General features: G+C 53.3%; 1 protein-coding gene across 5 annotated transcripts in view; it reads left to right on the top strand.

Annotated features, from left to right (window-relative positions):
- The window catches only part of TFAP2A (transcription factor AP-2 alpha), a 23,037-nt gene continuing 1,490 nt past the window's right edge, over window positions 301–21,847 (top strand). Inside the window, exons 1-8 of one of the 5 annotated variants that reach the window (XM_018039193.1) lie at window positions 302–697; window positions 9,786–9,843; window positions 9,983–10,220; window positions 13,322–13,373; window positions 15,403–15,634; window positions 17,562–17,680; window positions 19,600–19,741; window positions 21,647–21,847. The exon at window positions 21,647–21,847 is cut by the window's right edge and continues 1,490 nt beyond it. In XM_018039193.1, coding sequence (XP_017894682.1) covers window positions 625–697; window positions 9,786–9,843; window positions 9,983–10,220; window positions 13,322–13,373; window positions 15,403–15,634; window positions 17,562–17,680; window positions 19,600–19,741; window positions 21,647–21,847 — 1,115 coding nt within the window. In that variant the 5' untranslated portion in view covers window positions 302–624. Of the gene's footprint in view, window positions 698–5,019; window positions 5,244–8,439; window positions 8,564–9,785; window positions 10,221–13,321; window positions 13,374–15,402; window positions 15,635–17,561; window positions 17,681–19,599; window positions 19,742–21,646 lie in introns of those variants that run through there. The other 4 variants (XR_001917130.1, XM_018039191.1, XM_018039190.1 and 1 more) reach the window with 4 other exon arrangements.

Genomic DNA, 21,847 nt, shown 5'->3' with positions numbered 1-21,847 from the left:
TGATCTGAGATCCGACGCTGAAGCCGCCCTGAGGGTTGCGGACCCGCATCCGCCGGGTTGAACCTCGCGGGCCGGTGGGGAGGCCGGAACCGGGATCAGGCCGCACCGCGTGCCTCCAGGTGCGCGGCACCTCAGCGGCGGGCCCAGGCCCCGGGTCTTGCCCTCCCCCGCCTCCCACCCAGGGGTGGAGAGTCTCCCAGCCTCCCCCCACCCCCCGCCAAAGTTCCCAAGGGGAAGAGAGCCCGGGGGCGAGCGTGCAGATGCCCCCATTGCTTGAGTGGGAAAACACACCGAGTCACTCTCGCGTCGCTCCCAGCACGCTCCAGCAGGCAGTTTGCCTCGGTTCTCCGGCCAGGGACTGACCGGGAAAGCGGGTTGGGGCTGTTGGGAAAAGCTGGAGCTGATGGCGAGATTGCCGCGGCTATAAATCCATCACTTCCCAGGTCAGCTCTGCGAGGCGCTGGGACTAAAGGGCTGGCGGAGCGAATTCCTGGGCTAGCGCGCATGCGTCGGCAGGTAGCAACCCAGCTCTTTATGACCAGGTGAGATGTTGGTGAGCAGGTAAAAAAAGGAGGATTTGCCTAAGCGATTCCAGGGAGCGGGCCCGGCCGAGCCCTACAGCCCATGCCCGGCGGGGACCCGTCGCCAGGAGCGCCGAGCCGCGATGTCCATACTTGCCAAAATGGGGGACTGGCAGGTACGGGGGTTTGCCTTGGATGGGGCTGAGGTGGGCGGGGGTGGAGCGGGGGAGGGGGCCTGGCGGGGGGAGGCGGAGAGCAGGAGCCGTGGCCCAGGGCGGCGGAGTCGCAGGGGAGGCGCGCGGGGCAGCGCCTAGGAGTGTTCCCCGGAGAGAACGCGGGCAGGAGAAAACGGGCGCAGGCGGCGGCCGCGGCGTTAGGGGCCACGCGCGCCACCGGCCGGCCGGGCGCGGGGGAAAGTCCGGCGCACGCTCCACAGGTGGCCCCGGGGGTCACTTGTGGTTTGCGCTACAGCCGCCGCCACCCCCAACCCGCCCCGCCACCACCCCCCAAGTAGAAACTGGGCTGGATGACTCATTCGGGCGGGGGCAGGGCGCGGGGCGGGGGTGCGCTGCGCCGGGAGGAAGGTTCCGTGCTCGCTACGCCTCCGGTCTCGCCCTGGACCCCAAGCTTGCGCGTGAGCCGGGGCTCCCGTGCACCTGTCTCTCCTCTCGGCTCCACATTTGGGGGAACCGACAGGGCGGCAAAACTAGAGAGGGGCCCGGCTGGACGGGTCGCGCCGGCGAGCGTGTTCTTTCGGGGGAATGCCTTAAAGAGTTTGCGCCAAGTTGAGCTTCTCACTCCGGCTAGTTCCCGAAGCTAGTTTTTTTTTTTTTTTTTTTTTCTTTCTTTTTTCACCGCTTGGAGGTGACTGGTGGGGAGCAGTAAGTGGCGAGGGATGCGGCAGAAGGCCTAGATTTGATCGAAACCAACGCCTCCCGACGTTGGCCCGACTAGGCCGCAGGCACCGGCGAGGCCAAGTAGACTCCAGATACTTCGCTCTTTGAGCCCCGGGCCCGACCTCGGCCAAGGGAGCCTTAGGTTCAGCGCCCTCCTCCTACCTTCCAGACATTTCCCTACGACACCAGGGAGGCTCTGGCCAGGCTGGTGAGGAGGGCAGCCTCTCCCCTGTCGCCGATTTCCTAATGGGAACCGCGGGGCCCTCTTTTCGCCCTAGCCAAGGGAAGGCCTCTTGGGGCGAGATTCTGAGTGCGGAAAAGCCTGCCAGCCCATTGGAATGGAAGGCCCCGAACTTTCTAAAGAAAAGCTGAGGCCCTGCTCCTTCCGGGGCGAGTTCTTTTGCTTGTTTCAGGTTCTGGCCACGAGAGGCAAAGTTCAGAGAAGTCCCATCTTCACCTCGCTCTCTGGAGTCGGGAAAAGGAAGTCAACACGATGTCTTTCTTTCTTTCCTTGTACTTATTATTTTATCAGCTAGGAGGTCTTTGAAGCCTCTCCTTCCCAGTTAAACCTAAACAAGTGCAACTTCATGTCCAGAGTTAGACTTTGTGGTTTAAGGGTGCAAATCCCTCTCCGAACTCAGATCTCAGGCACCCACTCTCTCCCTCTCTTGCCCTGTGGTTCTCAGGGACCTTCATTCTCTTCTCTGGAGGGTGAAGACTGGGGGGCTCTTTGAAAGCCGAGGTCTTTCGGTTTTCTCCTCAAGCCGGGTGAACTTTGCGCAGAAATCATCGGGGTGAGAAAAGGCCAGGAGTGCAGGCCTGGCCACGGGCTGGGCCTCCAGTGAGCCCCCGCTGAGGTTTGTAGGCAGCAAGATTCCAGCCTGAAGAAGACAGGAGTGAACCATGGGCCTGTCTCCGGGCAGGCTCAGTTTAACAAGCAGTGGGAAGCTGGGATCTCCGTCGGGCAGGCGGCTTTGGGGTCTGTAGGGGCCAGGTCCTCCAGGTTGGGCCTACTGGACTCCTGGGGCCCACTTGGTGGTGACCACCACCACCACCAGCGAAAATGGCAAGCATCCCATCTCCCTGGGTGTCTCTTGGTCTCTCTCAGTTGTCTCTGTCCCTCACACAGATAACTCACTCTTTTCCCAACGCCCTTTACACGCGCCCAGGCAAGGCCTAGACAACCCCCCCACCTCCGCCCGACCCCTGCCGCCAGGCCTGGCGCTGCCGTCCTGGGGTCCCTGGCAGGCCGGAGCATTGACATGCAATGAAGAGGCTTGTGGTGGAAATGACGCTCACACTAGCGCGGTCTCGCTGGCTCCGGGGGCGACGGGACGCTCGCTGGGGCCTTTCTAAAGCGCTCGGCGCCGCAGAGCCCTCGGGCCCCAATCTGCACCTCAAAGGCGCCCTCGGCGGGAAAACAACAACAGTTTAGCAGCCCCGGAGGGTGCGGAGCCAGAGATCCGCGGGGCTCGGGTCAGCGAAGAGGGAATGTGGATAAGACGAGGCCTTTACATGCCTTCCCCAGCCCAGAAGGAGAAAGAAAGTGAAACTTAGCTCCCCATGCGCATTGGGGGCGCTGGCGACGTGAGGGTGTACACTGCCCTGCTCCCAGCCCAGAGCGTGGCCTACAGATTGCTCTCTGGGGCTGCGGCGGCTGCTGGGAGAGTGTCGGTGCTCCAGGCGGCCTCCCTCCCGACGTCCAGCCGCAGCTGCTGGGCGGCGGCCCTGGGGGCAGCCCGCAGGGTGCGTGGCGCTAGGCTGGAAGTTGACCGTTTTTGAGGGCGGAGTACCGTGCGGAGTCTCGAGCTGGGTTCAGCCAAGAGGCTGTGCTGGTGTGCAGATGGGAAAAGGGAGTGCAAGGGAGGGCCTGGCGCCTCGGGAGGCGCCCCCTCTCCCCCCACCCCCGGCTCTGAACCCCCTTCTAGCTCTGGTCGCCTTCCTAACTTAAAAGTTTTGTTGTTGTTGTCGTTGGGAGGACGGTGGTGCTTGTGGCCTACTCTGCCAGGCTTGGGGAATTGCCCGCGGTCTTTTTGGGGGGAGACTTGCCCTTGGGCAGCTTGGGGAGGAGGGGGGTCCCCCTCCTCTCGCCTTCCTTCCACCTGTTAAGCAACGCTCCTATTTGCCACAGCCTCTTACCCTCCCTCCCCCACCCCTGCGAGGACGCCCTGAGAAAACTGGGAGGCCTGGAGTTTTGCAAGAAACAGGCCTAGACGGAATCAGAGGTCGTTACTAAAGCAACTCAGAGGCGAAACCTACTGTTGCTGGGGGTGGGGGTGGGGGTGGGGTGGGGGGTGGGGAGTGGTTTGCAGGATTGCAGAGGGAGAAAGGTTTTTTTACGGAGGACAAACGAGGACGCTCACCGGGGGAAATTGATCCCTCTATTTCTAATGATTACATCACATCTTTTTGGGTAGTTCTTTCTTTAAATTTTGTTTCACATTAGTAAAAAAAACACGAAGCCCGAGTGGGGCGTGCAGGCCCCTGCGTGGAGCCGGGGAGCCTAGACTGGCGGACCCGAACCAGGGGGTGGCTCCCCGGCCTCCGGGTTCCGCGCCAGCCGGGCACTGCGCCGCGAGCGCGCTCGCGTTAGTGACAGCACCGAATCATGAAGGAACTCTCCCTGCTTTAATTAAAAAGGGGAATCTTGGGAAAACTGGAGCAGATTAGCACAGCAAAGGGTTGGTTCCCAGCGATTTATTTTGATGCATGCATGACACGGCGCACACATGTCGGTATTTCGGCTCAACTCCAGAAGCGTGCGTGAGCCTCCGTAGGAGTTTCCGTATTCCTGTCCACATCGCACCTAGGAAGCCCTTAGCCCAAATACCACGTTGAATTATCCGTCGGCCCTAGCTTCGTACAAATGCGAGGAAAAGTATTTAACCCCTGGAGCTGTCAAGCAACCTCTTCAGGGTACACTTTTTATTTTACACGCGGAAATTAAAGGATGGCAAACCCCAGCCGAGCGACTAAAGCCGTTTGGCAAAAATCTCCAACCTGGGGATTGGGGGGTGGGGGGCGGTGAAGCGCGAAGCCAATAAAACTCCCGGGGCCCTGAGGCCGGAGGTGGCGGCTGCCCGCAGCGGAGGCGATCTTTAGCTGGGCAGAAAATCCTGGAGTGATGTCGCCGGTCTTGGGTTGATGGTTATATTTAATTGAGAAAAGGAATAATCATTTCTGCTAAAATTGGACAGGGCCCGAAAGGACGGAACCGCTGGTAGAGGCAGGGATGGGGGAGAGGTGCTGGGAGAGCTGGGCCCCGGGAGCGGCCGCTCGGACCGTGCGCAGGGCCGGGACGAGGAGAAGAGGAGAGAGACGACGACTCGGGCGACACGGGGCCGGGGGCGCCGGCTCAGCGGCGCGCTGCGGGGCTCAGGGGAGACTCCGTGGGCTCCCGGGCGGGCGTGCTCTCTAGGAGCGAGTTCGCGGCTCGCAGAGGCCTTTATACCTGGGTCAGAGCGGCCGGCGGCAGATTGTGGTGCTGGCGAGCAATTGGACTATTGTTGATATGCTAATGAGGCGATTAGGCTGTTGGTAAAGAGCAGGAAAAGGGAAAAGTTTCTACCATTAGAGGGAGATCTCCGAGCGCACACGGGAGCTCCTTCCCTCCTCGCCTCCTCCTCCTCACCCTCCTCCTCCTCCTCACCCTCCTCCTCTTCGCCCTCCCCCTCCTCCTGCGCTCGCCGCCCGCAGCCGGCACTTTGCGCTTACCCAGAGAGTAGCTCCACTTGGGTGCGAGGCGGAGAGGGGCCAAACCCATTCACGCCGATCCATGAAAATGCTTTGGAAACTGACGGACAACATCAAGTACGAGGACTGCGAGGTAAGCGCGGCGCGGGCGCAGTCTCTCCCGCGGCTGCAGGCTCGGAGCTCCGCTTCCCTCCTCTCCTCGCCGCCAGCTGCGAGAGGCGGGTGGGACAAACTTTGCCCAGCGCAGCGTCCGCCTCTCCGATTCGCCCGAAGAGCGCAGGAGAGAAGCTGGCGAGGAAGGCTGAGGACGTTCCCTTCTTTCATTCTCTTCCTTCGCAGCCCCCTGTCCCACTCCCCCCCACCCCGATTTTCTCCGGACCAGTTTTGAGTGTGGCTAAGGGTAGACGAGCGTGGGTTTTGAAGTCATTGCTGGCAACTGGGCAGGCGTCTCTGAACTCTGCTTGTCTCCCCAACGAGCTTCTGAGGGCCCAGGTCACCAGAAAGAGAAAGGGAAAACCCCTTTCCCTCTTTAATTCTTTGTCTCTGATCTTTAACATTCTTTATTTCTTCTTTCTTTCCTTCCTTTCTACCACTCCTCCACCCAACCCGCTTTAAAAAGGCCCCCTCCCTTTTGAAGAAGGGGTCCGCAGCCTGCGCTCTGAGCGGGGGCGCACCTCCCTGTGAGCCGGTTCAGTTTGAGAGCACTCCTCCCCCGAACGGCTGCGGGGCTTCCTGCAGTACCCTGCGTTATTCGAGAAGTTCTAGGCAGCTTCTCGCTCTGTGCTACTGGGTCGGCGCATCCCTGGGGTGGAGGCGGGAGCCTGCTGGCCGCCGCGCCCTCGGCTGCGTGACCGTGGGAATCCCGGCGGGGCTACCCACAGCCTCCGGTGTGCGGAGCCCGCCCGGCCGATAGAGCGCGCCGCCTTGAAGCCTGTTTCAAAACCCACAGTCCCGGGAGCTCCGCTTCGTGGGGCAGCCGGGGAAGCCCCGGGACCACGGGCCTGGCGGCAGCTGCCCCAGCCCCCTTCTAGCCCCCCGCTAGAAAGAGCCGATGAATCACGGGAGGGGGGCTGGGGAGGGGGCCGCTGCCAGAGACTACCTACGTAAATAGTAGGTGGCAGTCCAGGCTTTGGCTCCCCCCTCCCCCCTTCTCTTTCTCTCTTTTTGGCATTTGGAGCTGGGAATGTGGGGCGTAGAGGTCTGTGCGGGGCGCGGCGGGGTCTTCACTTGAAATGAGACTCTGGGCTCGGGCGAACGACGTGTCCCCCGTTCCCTCCTCGTCTCCTCTCCGTGGACTATTTTAATTCTTTTTCCTTCCCCAGTCCCTCCTGTTTCGCCCTTCCTCCCCCTGTGAATGGGGCACGGAATGACATGCCAAGGGGTTGGTTGCTTAGCTGGGGACTCGTGGCTTGGCTGGTGCGGGGTGCAGAGACTGACTCCATGTCAGACCAGTCGCTTTGTTTTCAGGGCCGGGGGGGCCCTTTGCGGACCGGTCGGGGTGACAGCGAGCTCCTAAGCCTCCTCGGGCCGTGGCCCTGGGCTCGGGCATCCCCTTTCTCGAAGGCCGAAAGCCCCGGCAAGCGGGGTCCAAAGTGGCGCGAGGCGCCCCGGGGACCCAGGTGGGAAGCGATGAACTTGCACCCACATAGGGGGGACCCTGTGGGGGCGCGTCGTGTGCATGTGCGTGTGAGTGAGAGCAAAGGGAAAAAAAGAAAAAAAAGACGAGAAGCGCGAGGAGAAAGAGGAGAAAACAGAGCTAAGGCTGTTTCAACAACTTCGCGGTGGCAAGCGCCGGAGCAGGGATTTCGGGTTTCCGAGCCGGCTCGGGGCTGTCTAATTATTCCGGGCTCTGCAGGGACATGCAGGAGGCGAGGTGCCGCTTGTTCCGACACCCCGGCGGGCAGACTGGCAGCGGCAGCCGGGGGAGAGCGAGCCGTGTCATCCGGGGGTGCGTCGGGCGAGAGTGGCCCAGCCAGTCGGACGGGTTTGCGCCGGGAGCGGGGAGCCCGTGCCAGCGGCGCCCGGGCTGGGCCGCCTCGCGTCTCTGCGCGCCCCGGGCCGCGGTCCTGTGCCTCCCCCCAACCCCCGCCCCTCCTTCGCGAGCCCCGGCCGGGGAGAGCCGAGGGCGGGGCGGCCGGCGGCGCAGAGCGGCCGGTCCCAGGAGGCCGCGGGAAGCAAGAGAGCGGCGGCCCAGGCGAGAGTCGGACCCAGGCGGGGCGCCGGGCCATGGAGAAGCCGCACGGCGGCGGGCGGCCGGACCCCGCGCCCCAGGCCCGGCTGCGGAGCGGAGGAGCCCGTGGCCGGAGAGGCCCGGCCGGCCGCAGCTCGGGGGCCGAGAGCCCTTCAAACGCCCGGCCGCGGTCTCCGGGACCGCCCGGCCGCGCCGCGCGGCCCCCGCGGCATGCCGAGGTCTGCCCCAGCCTTTTAGGTCTGATTGTCCTCGCTTGCTTCCTCTCCCCTCCCCCTCCCCCGCGGCCTCCCCCTCCGCGCGCTCCGGCGCGGCCCCCTCCCCTCCCCTCTCCTCCCTCTTCCCCCCCTCCTCCCGGGCTCTCCCTCCCCTCTCCCCACTCCTGGCTCCTCTCTCGCGCCCACACTTTCTTTCTCACACACGCACGCAAGACACACTCTCCCCCTCTCCGCGCGCTCGCGCTCGGTCTCCCCGTCTCCCTCTTTCTCTTTCGCTTTGGCCTACCCTGCAACCTTTTAAAATGTTGCCCCTTCCCTGTGATTCGCCAGCCGCCGCGCCGCGGCCCCCCGCGCGCTCGCCCGCTCCCTCTCTCGCCCGCTTTTTGTCTCTCGCGCTGCCTCTCCCCACCTCCGATTTGCTACACTGAGGCTCCCGTCAATGGACTGCATTGAGAGCCGGCTCCGGCGCGAGTTGCCTCTCCGCTTCACGCTCGATTTCCAGGCATTCTTCCCTTATTAAGTATTCGTGTAATATTAATAGTCATGAATATCTGCTATTAGGAGGCTCCAGGAACGCTGCCCAGCGCGGTTATTAGAAGCTCAAGCGAAGCCGCGGCTCAGAAAAGAGGGGGAGACACGGATTAAGGAACACGCGCGCACACACACAGACACAGACACACACTTTTCTTTCTTTCATTTTTTTTTTTTTTTTTTGCTTTTTCGCCTTTTCGGGTTTTTTTTTTTTTCCCCAATTTTTTAAGGAACTTTGAATCCTACCCGATCGCGGCAGGATAGAGACCGTGGGTTCGACCAGCTGAAGGCGCCGCTCGAATCGGTGGTTCAAGTTCGGATGGACCAGAGCAGGGCTCGGGCGCCCGGGGGAGCGGCGGCGCGGTGACCGGAGTCCTGGGTGGCGCGGGGCGCCTTTTGTGTGGGGCGCGCTCGGGCGGCGGGGCAGCCGGGCTCTCCGCGCTTGCTTGTTGTTTTCCACCCTGACTCGTTATCCCAGACTCTTCGCAGATGTTAGTTCACAGTTTTTCAGCTATGGTGAGTCCCATCCCCACCCCCACCCCTGCCTCCTTAGGAATCCTAGTCTGGAAACCTGGGGCTGCGGAGCGAGACCTCGGGGTCCTCGCCCGGTTTTCCTTCAGGGCGCCCGCCTTTCCTCGTTTGCATTTCCCACCCCCCCTCCCCGTTTTTCTCCCTCTCTTCCATCCTTCAGTCGAACGCGGTCCCCCCCTCAGCCCCGCGCGACCTCTCCCGGCTCGCACACCTACCTCGCCGCTACTTCCCCAGCGTGTTTTCTCTCCGCGTTCATCTGTATTTCCTCGCCTCTTCACTTGCTCCCGAGACGTGCTCAACATCTGATGCTTAATCCGGATGTAGGAAAAACGCTGCCCGGCGTGCCCCTTCTTCGCCCCCGGGGCCCAGGGCTGAACCTCCGAGGGTTCGCATTCCCTGGAATCAACTCCGTTCGCTTGTTTGCAAACGAATTGCAATAGAGGAACAGAAGTCAGGCGTTTCTTCTGCCCTTTGGGGCTGGGGTGGAAGGGGCGGGGGCCTCCGCCCCGGGGCGCACCTCTTTTAAACCCAATATAAGGCTGAATCTTTGCATTTTAAACCTTTACTTGAAGTCCCCCTCTTCCTCGTCGCTCTCATAAATCGACTCTGTCCAGAAAAAGGCTCCTAAGTGAGGAAGCGGAAAAGACAGCCCCCAATCCCGCAGTTAAAAACCTTCTTTGAGCTGGTAATTTAAACGTGGGCTTTCCTTACAGCCCCTCTACGAAATATGTTTCTATTTAAATAGTCATGAAATGGTAATGGTCTTTGAATGGACATGATTTTACCCCCCTCCAAATAAATGGAACAGGGTAAACAATAACGCTGTGGCGGGCAGGTTCAAACTCAGGGACAGAGAAAAGGCCGCTTCTAGCTGTTTAATATATTTACTAGGAATTTTAATTTTGCTTAAGGGAGGTTTCCCTCTGCTGCTGAGCGGGCTGTAGTCCGGGTTCTGCCTTTTTTCCCCCTTTGCAAGAAACGCCTAAGGAGAGTCTCTGGTGCCCCCTCGATTGGCATCGGTGAAAATTCCCTATGATTGGGGAAGGAAGGGCCCGTTTCGCTTTTGGAGAATTTTCTGCCAAAGCCGCGCGGTGGGTTGGTTCCTCGCGGCGGCCTGCGGCCGGGCCGGGCGGTTTCGCACGCAGCCAGGCGGAGTGGCCCGACGCCTGATGCCGTCTTCTCTCCCCTTGGCCTCGCTCTCTTCCAGGACCGTCACGACGGCGCCAGCAACGGGACGGCACGGTTGCCCCAGCTGGGCACTGTAGGTCAATCTCCCTACACGAGCGCCCCGCCGCTGTCCCATACCCCCAATGCCGACTTCCAGCCCCCCTACTTCCCCCCGCCCTACCAGCCTATCTACCCCCAGTCGCAAGATCCTTACTCCCACGTCAACGACCCCTACAGCCTGAACCCCCTGCACGCCCAGCCGCAGCCGCAGCACCCGGGCTGGCCCGGTCAGAGGCAGAGCCAGGAGTCTGGGCTCCTGCACACGCACCGGGGGCTGCCCCACCAGCTGTCGGGCCTGGATCCTCGCAGGGACTACCGGCGGCACGAGGACCTCCTGCACGGCCCCCACGGGCTTGGCTCCGGACTCGGAGACCTCCCGATCCACTCCTTACCTCACGCCATCGAGGACGTGCCGGTAAGAGGCCGCGCGCGCGCGCGCGGGCGGCGGGAGAGCAAACGCTGTCCCCGCTCACCCACGCCCGGGAAAGGGTCCCCCCCTGGAACGTCCAGCCCCGGGGACTGGGCTATCCTCCTCCCCTCTGGTTACTTTCTTCACATCTCCTTTTGTTTTATCGGGTGGACCCTTTGAGCACCCACCTAGCCAACCGCATGCCAAAGATTCAAAAGTAGTTGAGAGTTCGGCCGGGAGAACAATGGTTCGCAGAGCTCCTTCAAACAATGCCTGCGTTACCATTTATAAATCAGACTGGTGTCACCGTGGACGCTACCTTCCCCTCTCGGCGACAGTAAACTGTTTCGATTATGAGAGGATCTGATTCCACCGCTATGTCTGACGTGGGGGTTTCTCCTAGTCCTGAAAGACGTGTTAGAGTGGATCCAAAGAGCTCATTTAAATGCCCTATCGATTTAAAACAAAGTGTAAAAGACACACGAAGAAAATTATTTTGGCCGGATTTTATGAGTGCTAGGGGGTCTTTGAAAGTTACGTGTATACCCTACCCTGATTAAAGAATACTAAGTGGCAAATCCGAACAGGAGGACATTAAATGCAGCCTTTTTTCTCTTCCTAGGGGTGCTAAGTGCTGACCTCATAAATCATTAGCTGGGTTCCCAACGCCCATCAAGACCTGCTACACCCCCATATTACTTTAATGTTTTGAGACAATTGGGCAATGCAGTCTTTGAGTTCTAATTCAGTTATCAATAAATGCAGTTTTCTATGATTTCTAAATAAGCATGGTATTAGCACATTTACTCTTTGGCAATGCAAACCAGGCTATTGATAATTTGAAAATACTTTCTGAAATTAAATTTAAACCAGCATCTCTGCTTCAATTCTACATATTTATGGTTTCCTCACAACCTTCCTGAAATGGAATTAGAACAAGCCAATAATTTTATTAAAGCTGTAAAGGCTCTGTTAATGCTGCTTTTCTTTGGAGAGGAAATGTATCTGGATGTGATTTTTGCTAAAATGCTATTTCAAATTACTGCATCAAATATTGCAGCAATATGTCCGTTGACAGTTTAATGATTACTGCATTAGATTGCAAAGAAAATGGTCAGATGAACTTACCTGCTTGCTTGGTGAATTTAAAACATTATTTAAGTTACAAAGGGAAATAGAAAATTTATTACATCTCTCATTTGGCCTAGTTAATCACTGAAATTTGTTGGTTATGTTTAGCAGCCTAGCATGGAAAGCAGGAAAGTAGGCATTTGATCCAGTGTGGGGTTTAGTAAGTCTTGTGTGCATGCATATGTGTGTATTTTCATACATGGTTTTAGAAACATATTACACAGTGCGTTTCTTGGAAAGTAAAATGAGAGGTGGAATAGTTGGGAGAAGGGCCATTAAAAAACAAACTTGGAAGTTGTGACCATTTGATCTTCCCCTTCCCGAAGAGTCTCTTGAGTCCTGATCCTAGTCTGCTCCTTGGAAATATTTGAATTGCAAAATAACGTTGCTAGCTTTTTAAACCTACTGTGAATTAGAATTGCTCTACTTTGCAAAAAATTGCAAAGTGGCTGGTGTGAATTCTTAACACCTGTATAGTCTCTCTTTGTGGTGAAATTGGCCTATAGGAGAAATTAACCAAAAGATCAAATAAAAACAAGGAAATCCAGTTGCTGCTCTTCCCCTTTCCTCCCCCAACCTTTTAAGACAAAATTCTTTCAAAGGAATTTGGGTCAGGAAAAGGGTTGTTTTCAATTTTCCCATTGCTGCAACAGTTAACCTTTAATGAGAACGAACGCCAGATATTTAAGAAAATCAAATCGATGGTGAAAATTATTTAATCATTAATATCTCAGTGGGGTTTTAAACTTAACAGTCTTCCCTGTATGGACAAGGTCTAGAAATAACACAAATAAAAGTATTATGCCACACTACATTTACTTTATGGGTTTAGGGTGCATGCATAAAGGGATCATATTTCCCCATATAGTTAAAACACAAGAACTGCAGCAGTAGTCATTTCTGAACATTTCTCAATTTAATTATACTTAAATCCAGAAGCACTTTAGGCAAGTTACAAATGAGAGCATTGAGTATAATAAAACCTGTAATAAAGCAACTTAGTACCATCCACCCGGAATCATTGCGATCAGGCACAATTAACAGGAGCATAAATCCAAGACAGAATGGAAAATGTTCGAATCAGTATTATTGTTGGACAAAGACTAGAGAAGGAAGTAATAGTTTTTTTAAATGGTAATGTCTGCGTTTGGTAACGATTGCGAAATCTTCTATCTCAGCAGCCCTGGTGCTAATTTGTAAACACAGCCAGACATTATATTGCCTGTCAGTTTCTGCATTAGAAAACATGATTTCATTTTACTTTCTAATCACGTTTTGACTGTAGCACACGTATACCCACCCATCTGTAAAAAAAAAAAAAAAGGAAGAAAGAAGGCCACACTAACAAACCTGCTGTTGGACACAGCAGGGAAACCTCAAAGGCTGCCCCCTCCCTTCTTTTTATCGTTTTCATATCCTATTTGATATTCAATTTAGACAGTAGTCCTTAAATTTTTTGTTTGTTTCTCTGTAAGTGAAGGTGCACAAACACGTTAGCTCTTTATCACATCACCTAAAACGTTTTCGGTACTCCCAGGCCACTCCCGCCTCTGTCATTTCTATTGTGTTTCTCTGGCTTTTGCTGCCTGAACAGTGGAATCGCTGAAGTCCGAAGCCGCTGAGGCGCCAAACTAAAGCTAGGTGTATTTTGAAAGGTTGAGCAGGCTGTGAGAAAGATTAGGTGTTCCCAAACTTGATTTAATTTCCAAAGAAAGTTTTGTTCCCCACTCCCACCTCCTTCAAATGTGGATTATTTGCTGGGGGTAGAGAAATTGGCTGTGGGTGTACAGTGAAACCTCTTGAGCTGCAAAGCTCCAAATTCCAATAAGCCAAGATGAGATGTTTATATATAAATGTCACGAGATGGGAGGGGGGATTTCGATTCTACGCCTTCCCCTCCCCCTATCTTGCGCGAAATATTCATTTCCTTTTGTTTTGATTATACACTTACATCCATGTGTATCCTTTTGTTGCAGCATGTAGAAGACCCGGGTATTAACATCCCAGATCAAACTGTAATTAAGAAAGGTAAGCCATTTCCTTCTGCATTCCAAGCATGTCCTTACAGGCACAGTGTTATTTAAAAGAACTTGCAGAGGTGTATTTATTTTTTTCAAGTAGGATTTCCTAAAGGCTCAGAATTATCGAATAGATAGGCATAGAACAGCAATGCTCAAATGATTTAGTAATGGCAACAGGCTAGCTTTGTTCTGATTTATGACTTGACCATTTAATTTAGTTTAATGATATCTGGACAAACACATGAAATGTGTAATAGTTGAGCAGATTTGGAAGTAGCATTTCAATTTTGAAACAGCTTTAACAGTTTAGTTAATCCACTGCCATGAGTGTTATAGGAAGCGCATCATGCTAACAACGATGCAAGTAATTCAGTATTAATATGGGGGCAGATGATAAAGACAGCACTCCTTAGCAGAGGGGGAAAAAACCTTTTAAGTTCTTATACTGAATTTCTCATTAGGTGTTGAAGGGTTTTTTAAACTTTGTGAATTAGGTTAGCAAAAATTTGGCTTTTGGTTAAAATGAGCCTCTTGAAGATGTCAGGTTTATTAGCATAATTGTTCTGAGCAGAAATTGTTTTTTAAAAGTGTCAAGTGATTTGGATAGATTTGTAATTTATGTTGTGTTTAGTGAGTTAAAATAAAGTTTACTGGATTAAATGCTATTCACAGCAGCTTTTTTCCCCCCCCCTTGGTTATAGTGGCAACGTTACATTTCAGGATTCAAGGCACCACCAGAGAATGATGCTATATAAAACTGTTCTCATTTCTAACCCCAATCAGTATATTGTTAGCGAGTTTAAAGTTTCATCTTTGCATCTGTGAAGTCTTTGTCACGTCAAATTAGATGTGCAAGGGATAAATCTTAAGAGATGCTCTTTCCAAGTCGACATGATAATTGGCTCTTTTATTAGTAATCTCTCAAGAGTTCGTTTAACTCCTATTGTCTCTATTAGCCTCCCCAGAGCTATTAATGTCACAAGTGATCTATCCAAAACCTAGAGACCCCCCCTCCCTATACGTCTAAAATATCCCTATTAAAGAGAGAGTACTGAGATAAGCATGTATTATGTAGTATGTCTCCATGTGTAATTTTAATACAAATGCATACTGTATTTAAATGGTTGTGAATGCATCTGAATTATATTGGTGTTAGAAATGTAACGTGTTGGTCCACTTCCTGCTGGCCTTGAATTTTTTTTTCCCCCAAGTATGGGGGAATCCAACAATGAAGAGCTTGTGATTTAAACTAGTAAGAATATATCCTCCCCCCAAGAAGGCGCTTAAGCGTAGGGACTGTTAACTCTTTGCTCGTCAAAGAACACATTGCTAGTATTCCATGGTAGGCCTGTTTATCCGGTTTTTTTTTTTTTTCCAATTCAAAACTGGGCTTGGCATGGACTTCCAAAACCCCTTTTCACAGATAAACGTAAAGGGAAGGGGGGGTAGGAAAGGACTATTTATCAAAAGGTTGGGGTGTGTGCGCTGTGTGACAACTTGAATCCACCACTTCTCGGCTTGGGTGCCATGACTGAGATGCTCATTTTTACAGGCAGCTTTAGCCGTGGAGACTCTTGGCTGATTTTAATTATGGGTCTTTGAACAGTTTCTCCCTAACACTGAAGAAGCCCTCGCCTCCCCCGCACCCCACCCTGAATGCACACGGGGCTTTTTTCTCGGCTCTGGGCCCAGTGTCCTCCGATGCGGAGAGGCGAGAGGGTCACCGCCTCACCAGCACCTCTAAACAGCACCCCAGCGGTTAAAGGGCGAAGGGGTCCCGGCGGAAGGACGGGCCGGGCTGGCGGGGCGGGGTCGCCGGGGGGGAGGGGGGACGCGCCGAGGGGTTCAGGCTTCCACTCCCGACAGGGATGGAGCCGGAGGGACTAGGGGAGGTGGGGAAGGAGCCATGGGATTTTCGGGGCTGGAGGAGAAGCGGGTGAAGGGGGGTTGGTGGCGGCGCAGGCCTGGGGCCAGGGGCCCGGGGCTCCACAGGGCTCCCCGGCGCCCACACGCGGCCTCCCCATGTGTCTCCGCAGGCCCCGTGTCCCTGTCCAAGTCCAACAGCAACGCCGTCTCCTCCATCCCCATCAACAAGGACAACCTCTTCGGCGGCGTCGTGAACCCCAACGAAGTCTTCTGTTCAGTTCCGGGTCGCCTCTCGCTCCTCAGCTCCACCTCGAAGTACAAGGTCACGGTGGCGGAAGTACAGCGGCGCCTCTCACCGCCCGAGTGTCTCAACGCTTCGCTGCTGGGCGGAGTGCTGAGGAGGTGAGGCCCGGCACGGCCCCGCCCATCCCCGCCCCGCAGCCGTGAAGAGAGGGGCGGGGGAAGCACTGCGCCTGCGCCGGGGCGGTGACGCCACGGGCTTCACGCCACGGGCTTCGCGCCACGGCCCGCCCTCCGCGGGAAAAGAAAGGGGCGGGGAGAAAGAGCGTAGAACCGAGTGGGTGGGAGCTGGGGGTGGGGTGGGCGGGGCGAGGCGACGCGCGCCTGCGCACTCCGCCGCTTTCCCGCCCGCGCGCGCGCGCTCCGTCGTTCCAGGGGCGCGCGGCCGGCGCGGCGCGCTCACCCGGCACTCGGCCGCCCCCGCCCCTCCCCGCGCGCACGCGCAGCTCGCTCCGCGGCGGACTCAGTCCCGGCCGCGGCAGCCGCGGGGCGCCGTGAATCCGCCTGTTCCCTCCTCGCGCTCGTGTCGCAGGCCTAGGAAAACTTCATCTCGGGCTGCTCACTTTGCCTTGCCTGCATGCAGGGTCTCTGATCGCAGAGGGCTTGCGGCCCTTGAATAGGGTTTTAAGCAGAAGACGATGGTTTTAGAGTCAGCGCGCCACGCCCCCGCGTCCCCGTCCCCCCAGGCTTCACAGGCCCGAGGGACTTGCGCTAATAATTCGGATGCGCCGCGTCCGCACGTGCCGCGTCCCCACGTGCCAGCCTGCGTGCAAGGCACGGTTACGTGCGTTTTGTGCGGCCGCTACCTACGACTGCATGTTGCTTACGTGGTCAGGAATTCTCATCTCAACGCGCGCGAGGTTGGAATGATTCGTTTCCTAGATAAGGTTTTATGAGGGTCAGCGAGGTGAAGCACCTTCCCTGAGGGCAGTTTGTCCCTCCTGTGGGCTTTTTACTTCTTGGGGTCCCAGCCAGGGTTGTGTGTGGTGGGTCTTGCGTTGAACGGTCCCAGATATTTCCTACTTCTTTCTAGTTTTTAATAAGAAAGTGGGCCCCACACTTCATTCTTTGACGTGTATACATATAGCTGTATATAGACCCGGAGTTCTGCTGTGATGGGTATATCCTACACAAAGGCTTACAGAACCATTTTTGGACAGATTTTAGCATCAGCTGTTCTACTCTTTTCTTCCTCCTTCACAGTCATTTGCTGTCCCTTTGTAATCTTTCACTGACACATCTAAATCTGCCGCTGCCTCTTCCTACCCCTTCCCCCATCCCCAGTATTGGAGACTGTTTACCTAGGGGAGTATAATCTAATCCACACAATTAAAGAGCACTTGAGTAGGGAATAAAATCTGAAATTAATTAATTTGCTGTTTTATTTAAACAATTTATCTTAACCACTTTCTGATTATGGGAGTCTATTTAGACATCTATTTAGAACCACCTCCACTGTCTCTGAATTCAGTGACATTTGTAAAGGCTGATATCAACTTTTGACATTTCCAGTTAGGCTGGTGACATGGCATGTAAACAGTTGGTGAAATGAATTTCCCACTGGGGCTGAAGCCGAGCAAGAAACCTGAGAGTGATGATAACTTTGGTTACTCTGAACAGGCTCGCAGCACATCTAGCAAAGACAATTTAAAGACCCCATTGGGATTTGTGTGATTGTAACAACAGGGAAAATATACAGTAATCAGTTGAACTCAAAAATACTTCACACCCTGGAGATGAGAACTGTGTTTATCTGTTTGTGGTTCTTCTTTAGAGAGTTGGGAAATCAAAACCTTCTAACCTGCCACCATAGTTGCAGTAATAAATGAACACAGAGGGTGCTTTACAGTCTAGCAAGCATGCATCTCCTATGATCTTTCCTTCCCAGGTTTCCTTTCCTTATATATCTAGGGGCCAGGATTCTTAATTTTTAAAAGCGAATTTTAGGAAGTTGTCAAAATGAGTACAGTGGGATGCAGAGCAACTGAATGTTTTCTAAATCCATTTCTCACATATATTTGTGAAACAGGGCGAAGTCTAAAAATGGAGGAAGATCTTTAAGAGAAAAACTGGACAAAATAGGATTAAATCTGCCAGCAGGGAGGCGTAAAGCTGCCAATGTCACCCTGCTCACATCACTAGTAGAGGGTAAGCGAGTTCCCTTGCTAACAAGAAGGGAAGTTTCTCCTGGGAAAGTGGATGCTATTCAATGGCCAGATGTTTGGTTATATTTTGTGTCAATTGTGCAGTTTCATTTTTTTCCAGAGAACGTAGCTGGAAGTGAACAGAATTCTTGCATGCGAAAAAACTATTTGCATTTAGTCCTGTCCTCCTTTCCTCTTCCCCTCTGCTACCAAATTACACCCCCTGCCCCAGCCCAGTTTTGACCTAAACAATGTGAAAATTTAAGAACTGCATACTCTTCAAGTTCCTGTCTCCTTTATGGAGCTCAGCAGTAAATCACTTAAGCTACTCTGACATCTGCGTTTGAGAAATGCGTGACCATTACTTCCTGAATTAATTTGGGAATCTTTGACCTGCATCCTGATTTAAGACCATCCTGAAAGCTCAGGGTTATATGCCCTTTCAGGTTTTTGTTTTCCAAACATATGCTCCCTTATCTCGCATTTAATTGTGCTTCTCTACTGGAGAGGGAGAAAAATGAACAGTTTTAGACTTTGAGTTATTTGGATAGGAAAAGAAAAAAGAAATAAGCATTGCAAAAAGTTTCTCATGACAGTTTTTTAAGCGCGTCCACGCGCGCGCGCGCGCACACACACACACACACACACACACACACACAGAGGCTTCTAAACCCCTCAAAACAAAAGCTCACCCTGTCCTCACTCCCTTTCGATATATGCCACAGTCCAGTTATGGTAGTCACATTCGTACCTCCTCCAGATCCTTGTTAAGTTTGTCTGATACTAAATTGGCTAAAGTTTGGGTGTGTTGGAATGAATGTATAATTCTCTTGCATTTTCCTTTGTGTTCTGTTGGAAATGTCTCATGCCAATAGGAAAAAAAGGAACTTAAGTTATGGTGCAGATTTCAAAACAACCATTTATATTTAAAGATGGCACTTTATCTCACTTATATCTTGTATTTGAGAAGATATTGTATAACAGTTCAGGTTCTCACATTGTGAATAATTTTTAAAATATTTAAAAACACAAATTTGAGGAGAAATCCTGTGAACCATTTGTTAATGGTGTCAAAAATGATAACTCATGTAACTGTTAAGGAATAAGCAATCGTTCAGTTGCAGAAACTTATCTACAGTAGCACTGTATTAAAAATAATACTGGTGCCCTGGGAACCCACCATTCAGACCCCGAAAGCAAAAAATAGTAGTAATGATTTTGGGTGTAGTGTGCATGGGTCTGGGGGTTGAGTCCCATAGCAGGGAGGCAGTTTCTGGAGAACTGTTATTGTTTGTGATCCGCTCCATTTTATGGAAACAAGCTCCGCGGAGAGGGCTTTGATGCTCTAATTGGCGCATGCGTTCTTCCGGAGCTGGAGCTAATGGCAGGAAGCCCTGCAGTAAAAACCAACTGGTTCAGGAAATTAAAACCAAAGATTTGAAAATCAACAACACAGACAGACTCAGTGGAGTGACCCTCAAATCCTTTTGGTTAATCGGTTTGGATGAACAGATAATTATATGCGATAAAGTTAAAATGTAAACCCTGAGTCGTTCCCTTGCAGAAAAGCTCAAGAAGTAATTATAAATATCATTTTATGAACACGTTAATAGGTGTGAGGCTGGGACACAAGAAATGTTTTAAAAGAGAAGGTGGGAGAATGTCATCAGGGTGGGGGATGAGGCTGTGTGGGGAGGTGATGGAATCTACATTTTCAAATCATCTTGGCCTTCTAGGGTAAGTGGCCATTTTCCCTGAGAAATGCATCTGCTAGAACCCTACAGAGAAGGAAAGAAAATGCCTGAAGTGGGGAAACAAGTCGTTTGTGTTTCCTGAGACAGCTGGGTTAAGAAAATAAGGGAGCTGGAAGTCTTGATTCCAGCTTTTTTCATTCTTTTGCCCTCTCCTTCCTCCTTTTGCCAGGAGAAGCTGTCCACCTAGCCAGGGACTTTGGGTACGTGTGCGAAACCGAATTTCCTGCCAAAGCAGTAGCTGAATTTCTCAACCGACAACATTCCGATCCCAATGAGCAAGTGACAAGAAAAAACATGCTCCTGGCTACAAAGTAAGACATTTACCTCTTCGGGGTCTCTGTGTCTCACTGTCAAAGAGAAACATCAAAATCGTCTTTGCTCTCACTTTTGGCCTCTTTTCCTTTTGTGTTAATCAGTTTTGTTGTAAACGCTGAAATTACAACACAATCTTATAAACCATGATGGAGCTTAAAGAGGAAATACAAGGAAGATTATGAGTGTGTATTTCCCTCTTTCCCCTCCCTTCTGCCCTACCTTCTCATTAAAAAAAAAAAAGAAAAAAAGAGCATGTATGGGAATGGGGTATAGTGGGGATGTGAGGGAAGCTGAGTGTGGCTTTGTGACTGTTATTTCAGGAAAACCAGAACCAAGTTCTTAAAGGAGTGGACAGACTTGCCTATGTCAGTTTTTGTCTCTTATCAATAGGTTCTCCAAGGGCAAGGATTAAGCTAGTGGCTTGCAAAATGTTCGGGTCAGAAGCTGGCCTAGTTTCCACCCTAATCCCTTCTCCCATTTCTTGCCTTGCTTTCTCGACCTCCTCAAAAGTGCTGCACACTCACAGCCCACAAGTTCTAGCCTACAGGCGAGATGTCAAATCAGTTTCAAAATGGCCCAAGTTATATTCCCATTGGTGCTTGGGCTGAATAGGCTTCTCCAGGTGGTGTGTGAAAAGAAAATGACTGTTTTGATATGTTTTCTGGAAATTAAAAGGCTTGTTTGGAAGCCGGTAATTATCAAAGATGATGTCCCAGGAGGGCTTGGATCCAGAGGGCAGAGGCTGAGGCCTCTGGCTGGGCACTTTCTAGCCTGGGGAGACATCAACTGGCCTTGGGGGAGGCAGCCGGCCAGTACTCCCCATTCTGCCTCCCTCCTGTGGAGCCCCCTATCCAAAGCCCCCACCCAAGTCTGCTGCTGCCTCGGGAAGGCCCCAGCCAGTCCTAGCTTCCCAGATTCAGAGACTGAGCTACCCCTGTAGGCCTCATCGCCTGTATTTCAGCTTTGCCCTCTTCTCTTAGCTTCCTAAGCACACCCACACTCACAGTTTTACCTAGACATTTTTTTTGGTGGCGGCGCGTGGGGGGCGGTGGGGCGGTGGGGCGGTGGGGGTGGGGGTGGGGATGCATGGGAAAGGAGGTGGCAGGGGAGATTGAAATGTCTATTTCTGCTTCCCCAAACCACTGAATTATCCCCACACTTGGGTATTCAAGTGCCTTTTATTTTTTAAGAGTAAAGCAATTCAGAGAAAAGTTTTGCCTTCCTTGTCCACACCCATCCTGATGTGAAGGTGAATGAGTGGAGAATTCATGCCCCCAGACCTCAGACTGCTGAGATCACGCTGGAAGGTCAGGGCAGATGGTCTCTACAGTATTTTTGAGCAGGACAGCTGATGGGTGCAGGCTCTTGGCTGTGGAAGAGATGCTTGTGTTTCTGACTCCCTGCCTTTCCTACTCACCTTCCTTTCTCTCCCGATGGGTGAAGTATCTTCCTATGTCAGGGATGCCTGGTGTGAGTGAGAAATGGGGGTTAGAAATTTGGTTCAGGACTTCCCTGGCAGTCCAGTGGTTAAGACTCTGTGCTTCCACTGCAGGGGGCACCGGGTTCGATTCCTGGTGTGGGAACTAAGAGTCCACATGCCACAGGGCACAGCAAAGGAAAAAAAAAGTTTGGTGCAGCTGAGGGGTGAGAGACACACAGGTGGAAAGAGAGAGGGGGGCGTTAGTGGAAGTGTGTAAGGAGCAGGAGATGTGTGGATGGCTCCTGAGAGGTGGCTGGGTCTCCTCAGCTGTGCCCTGCACCCCTGGTCTGTCTCTGGGGCCCTGAGTCAGGTCAGCTGTCCTGCAGACAGAGCTGGTTGCAGAGAGGAAGGTCTTGTCTCGCTGCTGGTTGTGCTCCCACGGAGCCTCACCCCCTGTCTCTCTGCCCTGCTTGCGCTGCAGACAGATCTGCAAAGAGTTCACCGACCTGCTGGCCCAGGACCGATCGCCCCTGGGGAACTCGCGGCCCAACCCCATCCTGGAGCCGGGCATCCAGAGCTGTTTGACCCACTTCAACCTCATCTCCCACGGCTTCGGCAGCCCGGCGGTGTGCGCCGCGGTTACGGCCCTGCAGAACTATCTCACCGAGGCCCTCAAGGCCAT

Source organism: Capra hircus, chromosome 23 (assembly GCF_001704415.2).
Source record: "Capra hircus breed San Clemente chromosome 23, ASM170441v1, whole genome shotgun sequence".
Taxonomy (NCBI): Eukaryota; Metazoa; Chordata; class Mammalia; order Artiodactyla; family Bovidae; genus Capra; species Capra hircus.
The sequence above is the reverse complement of the archived record's forward strand: the minus strand, read 5'-3'. Positions and strand labels throughout refer to the sequence as shown.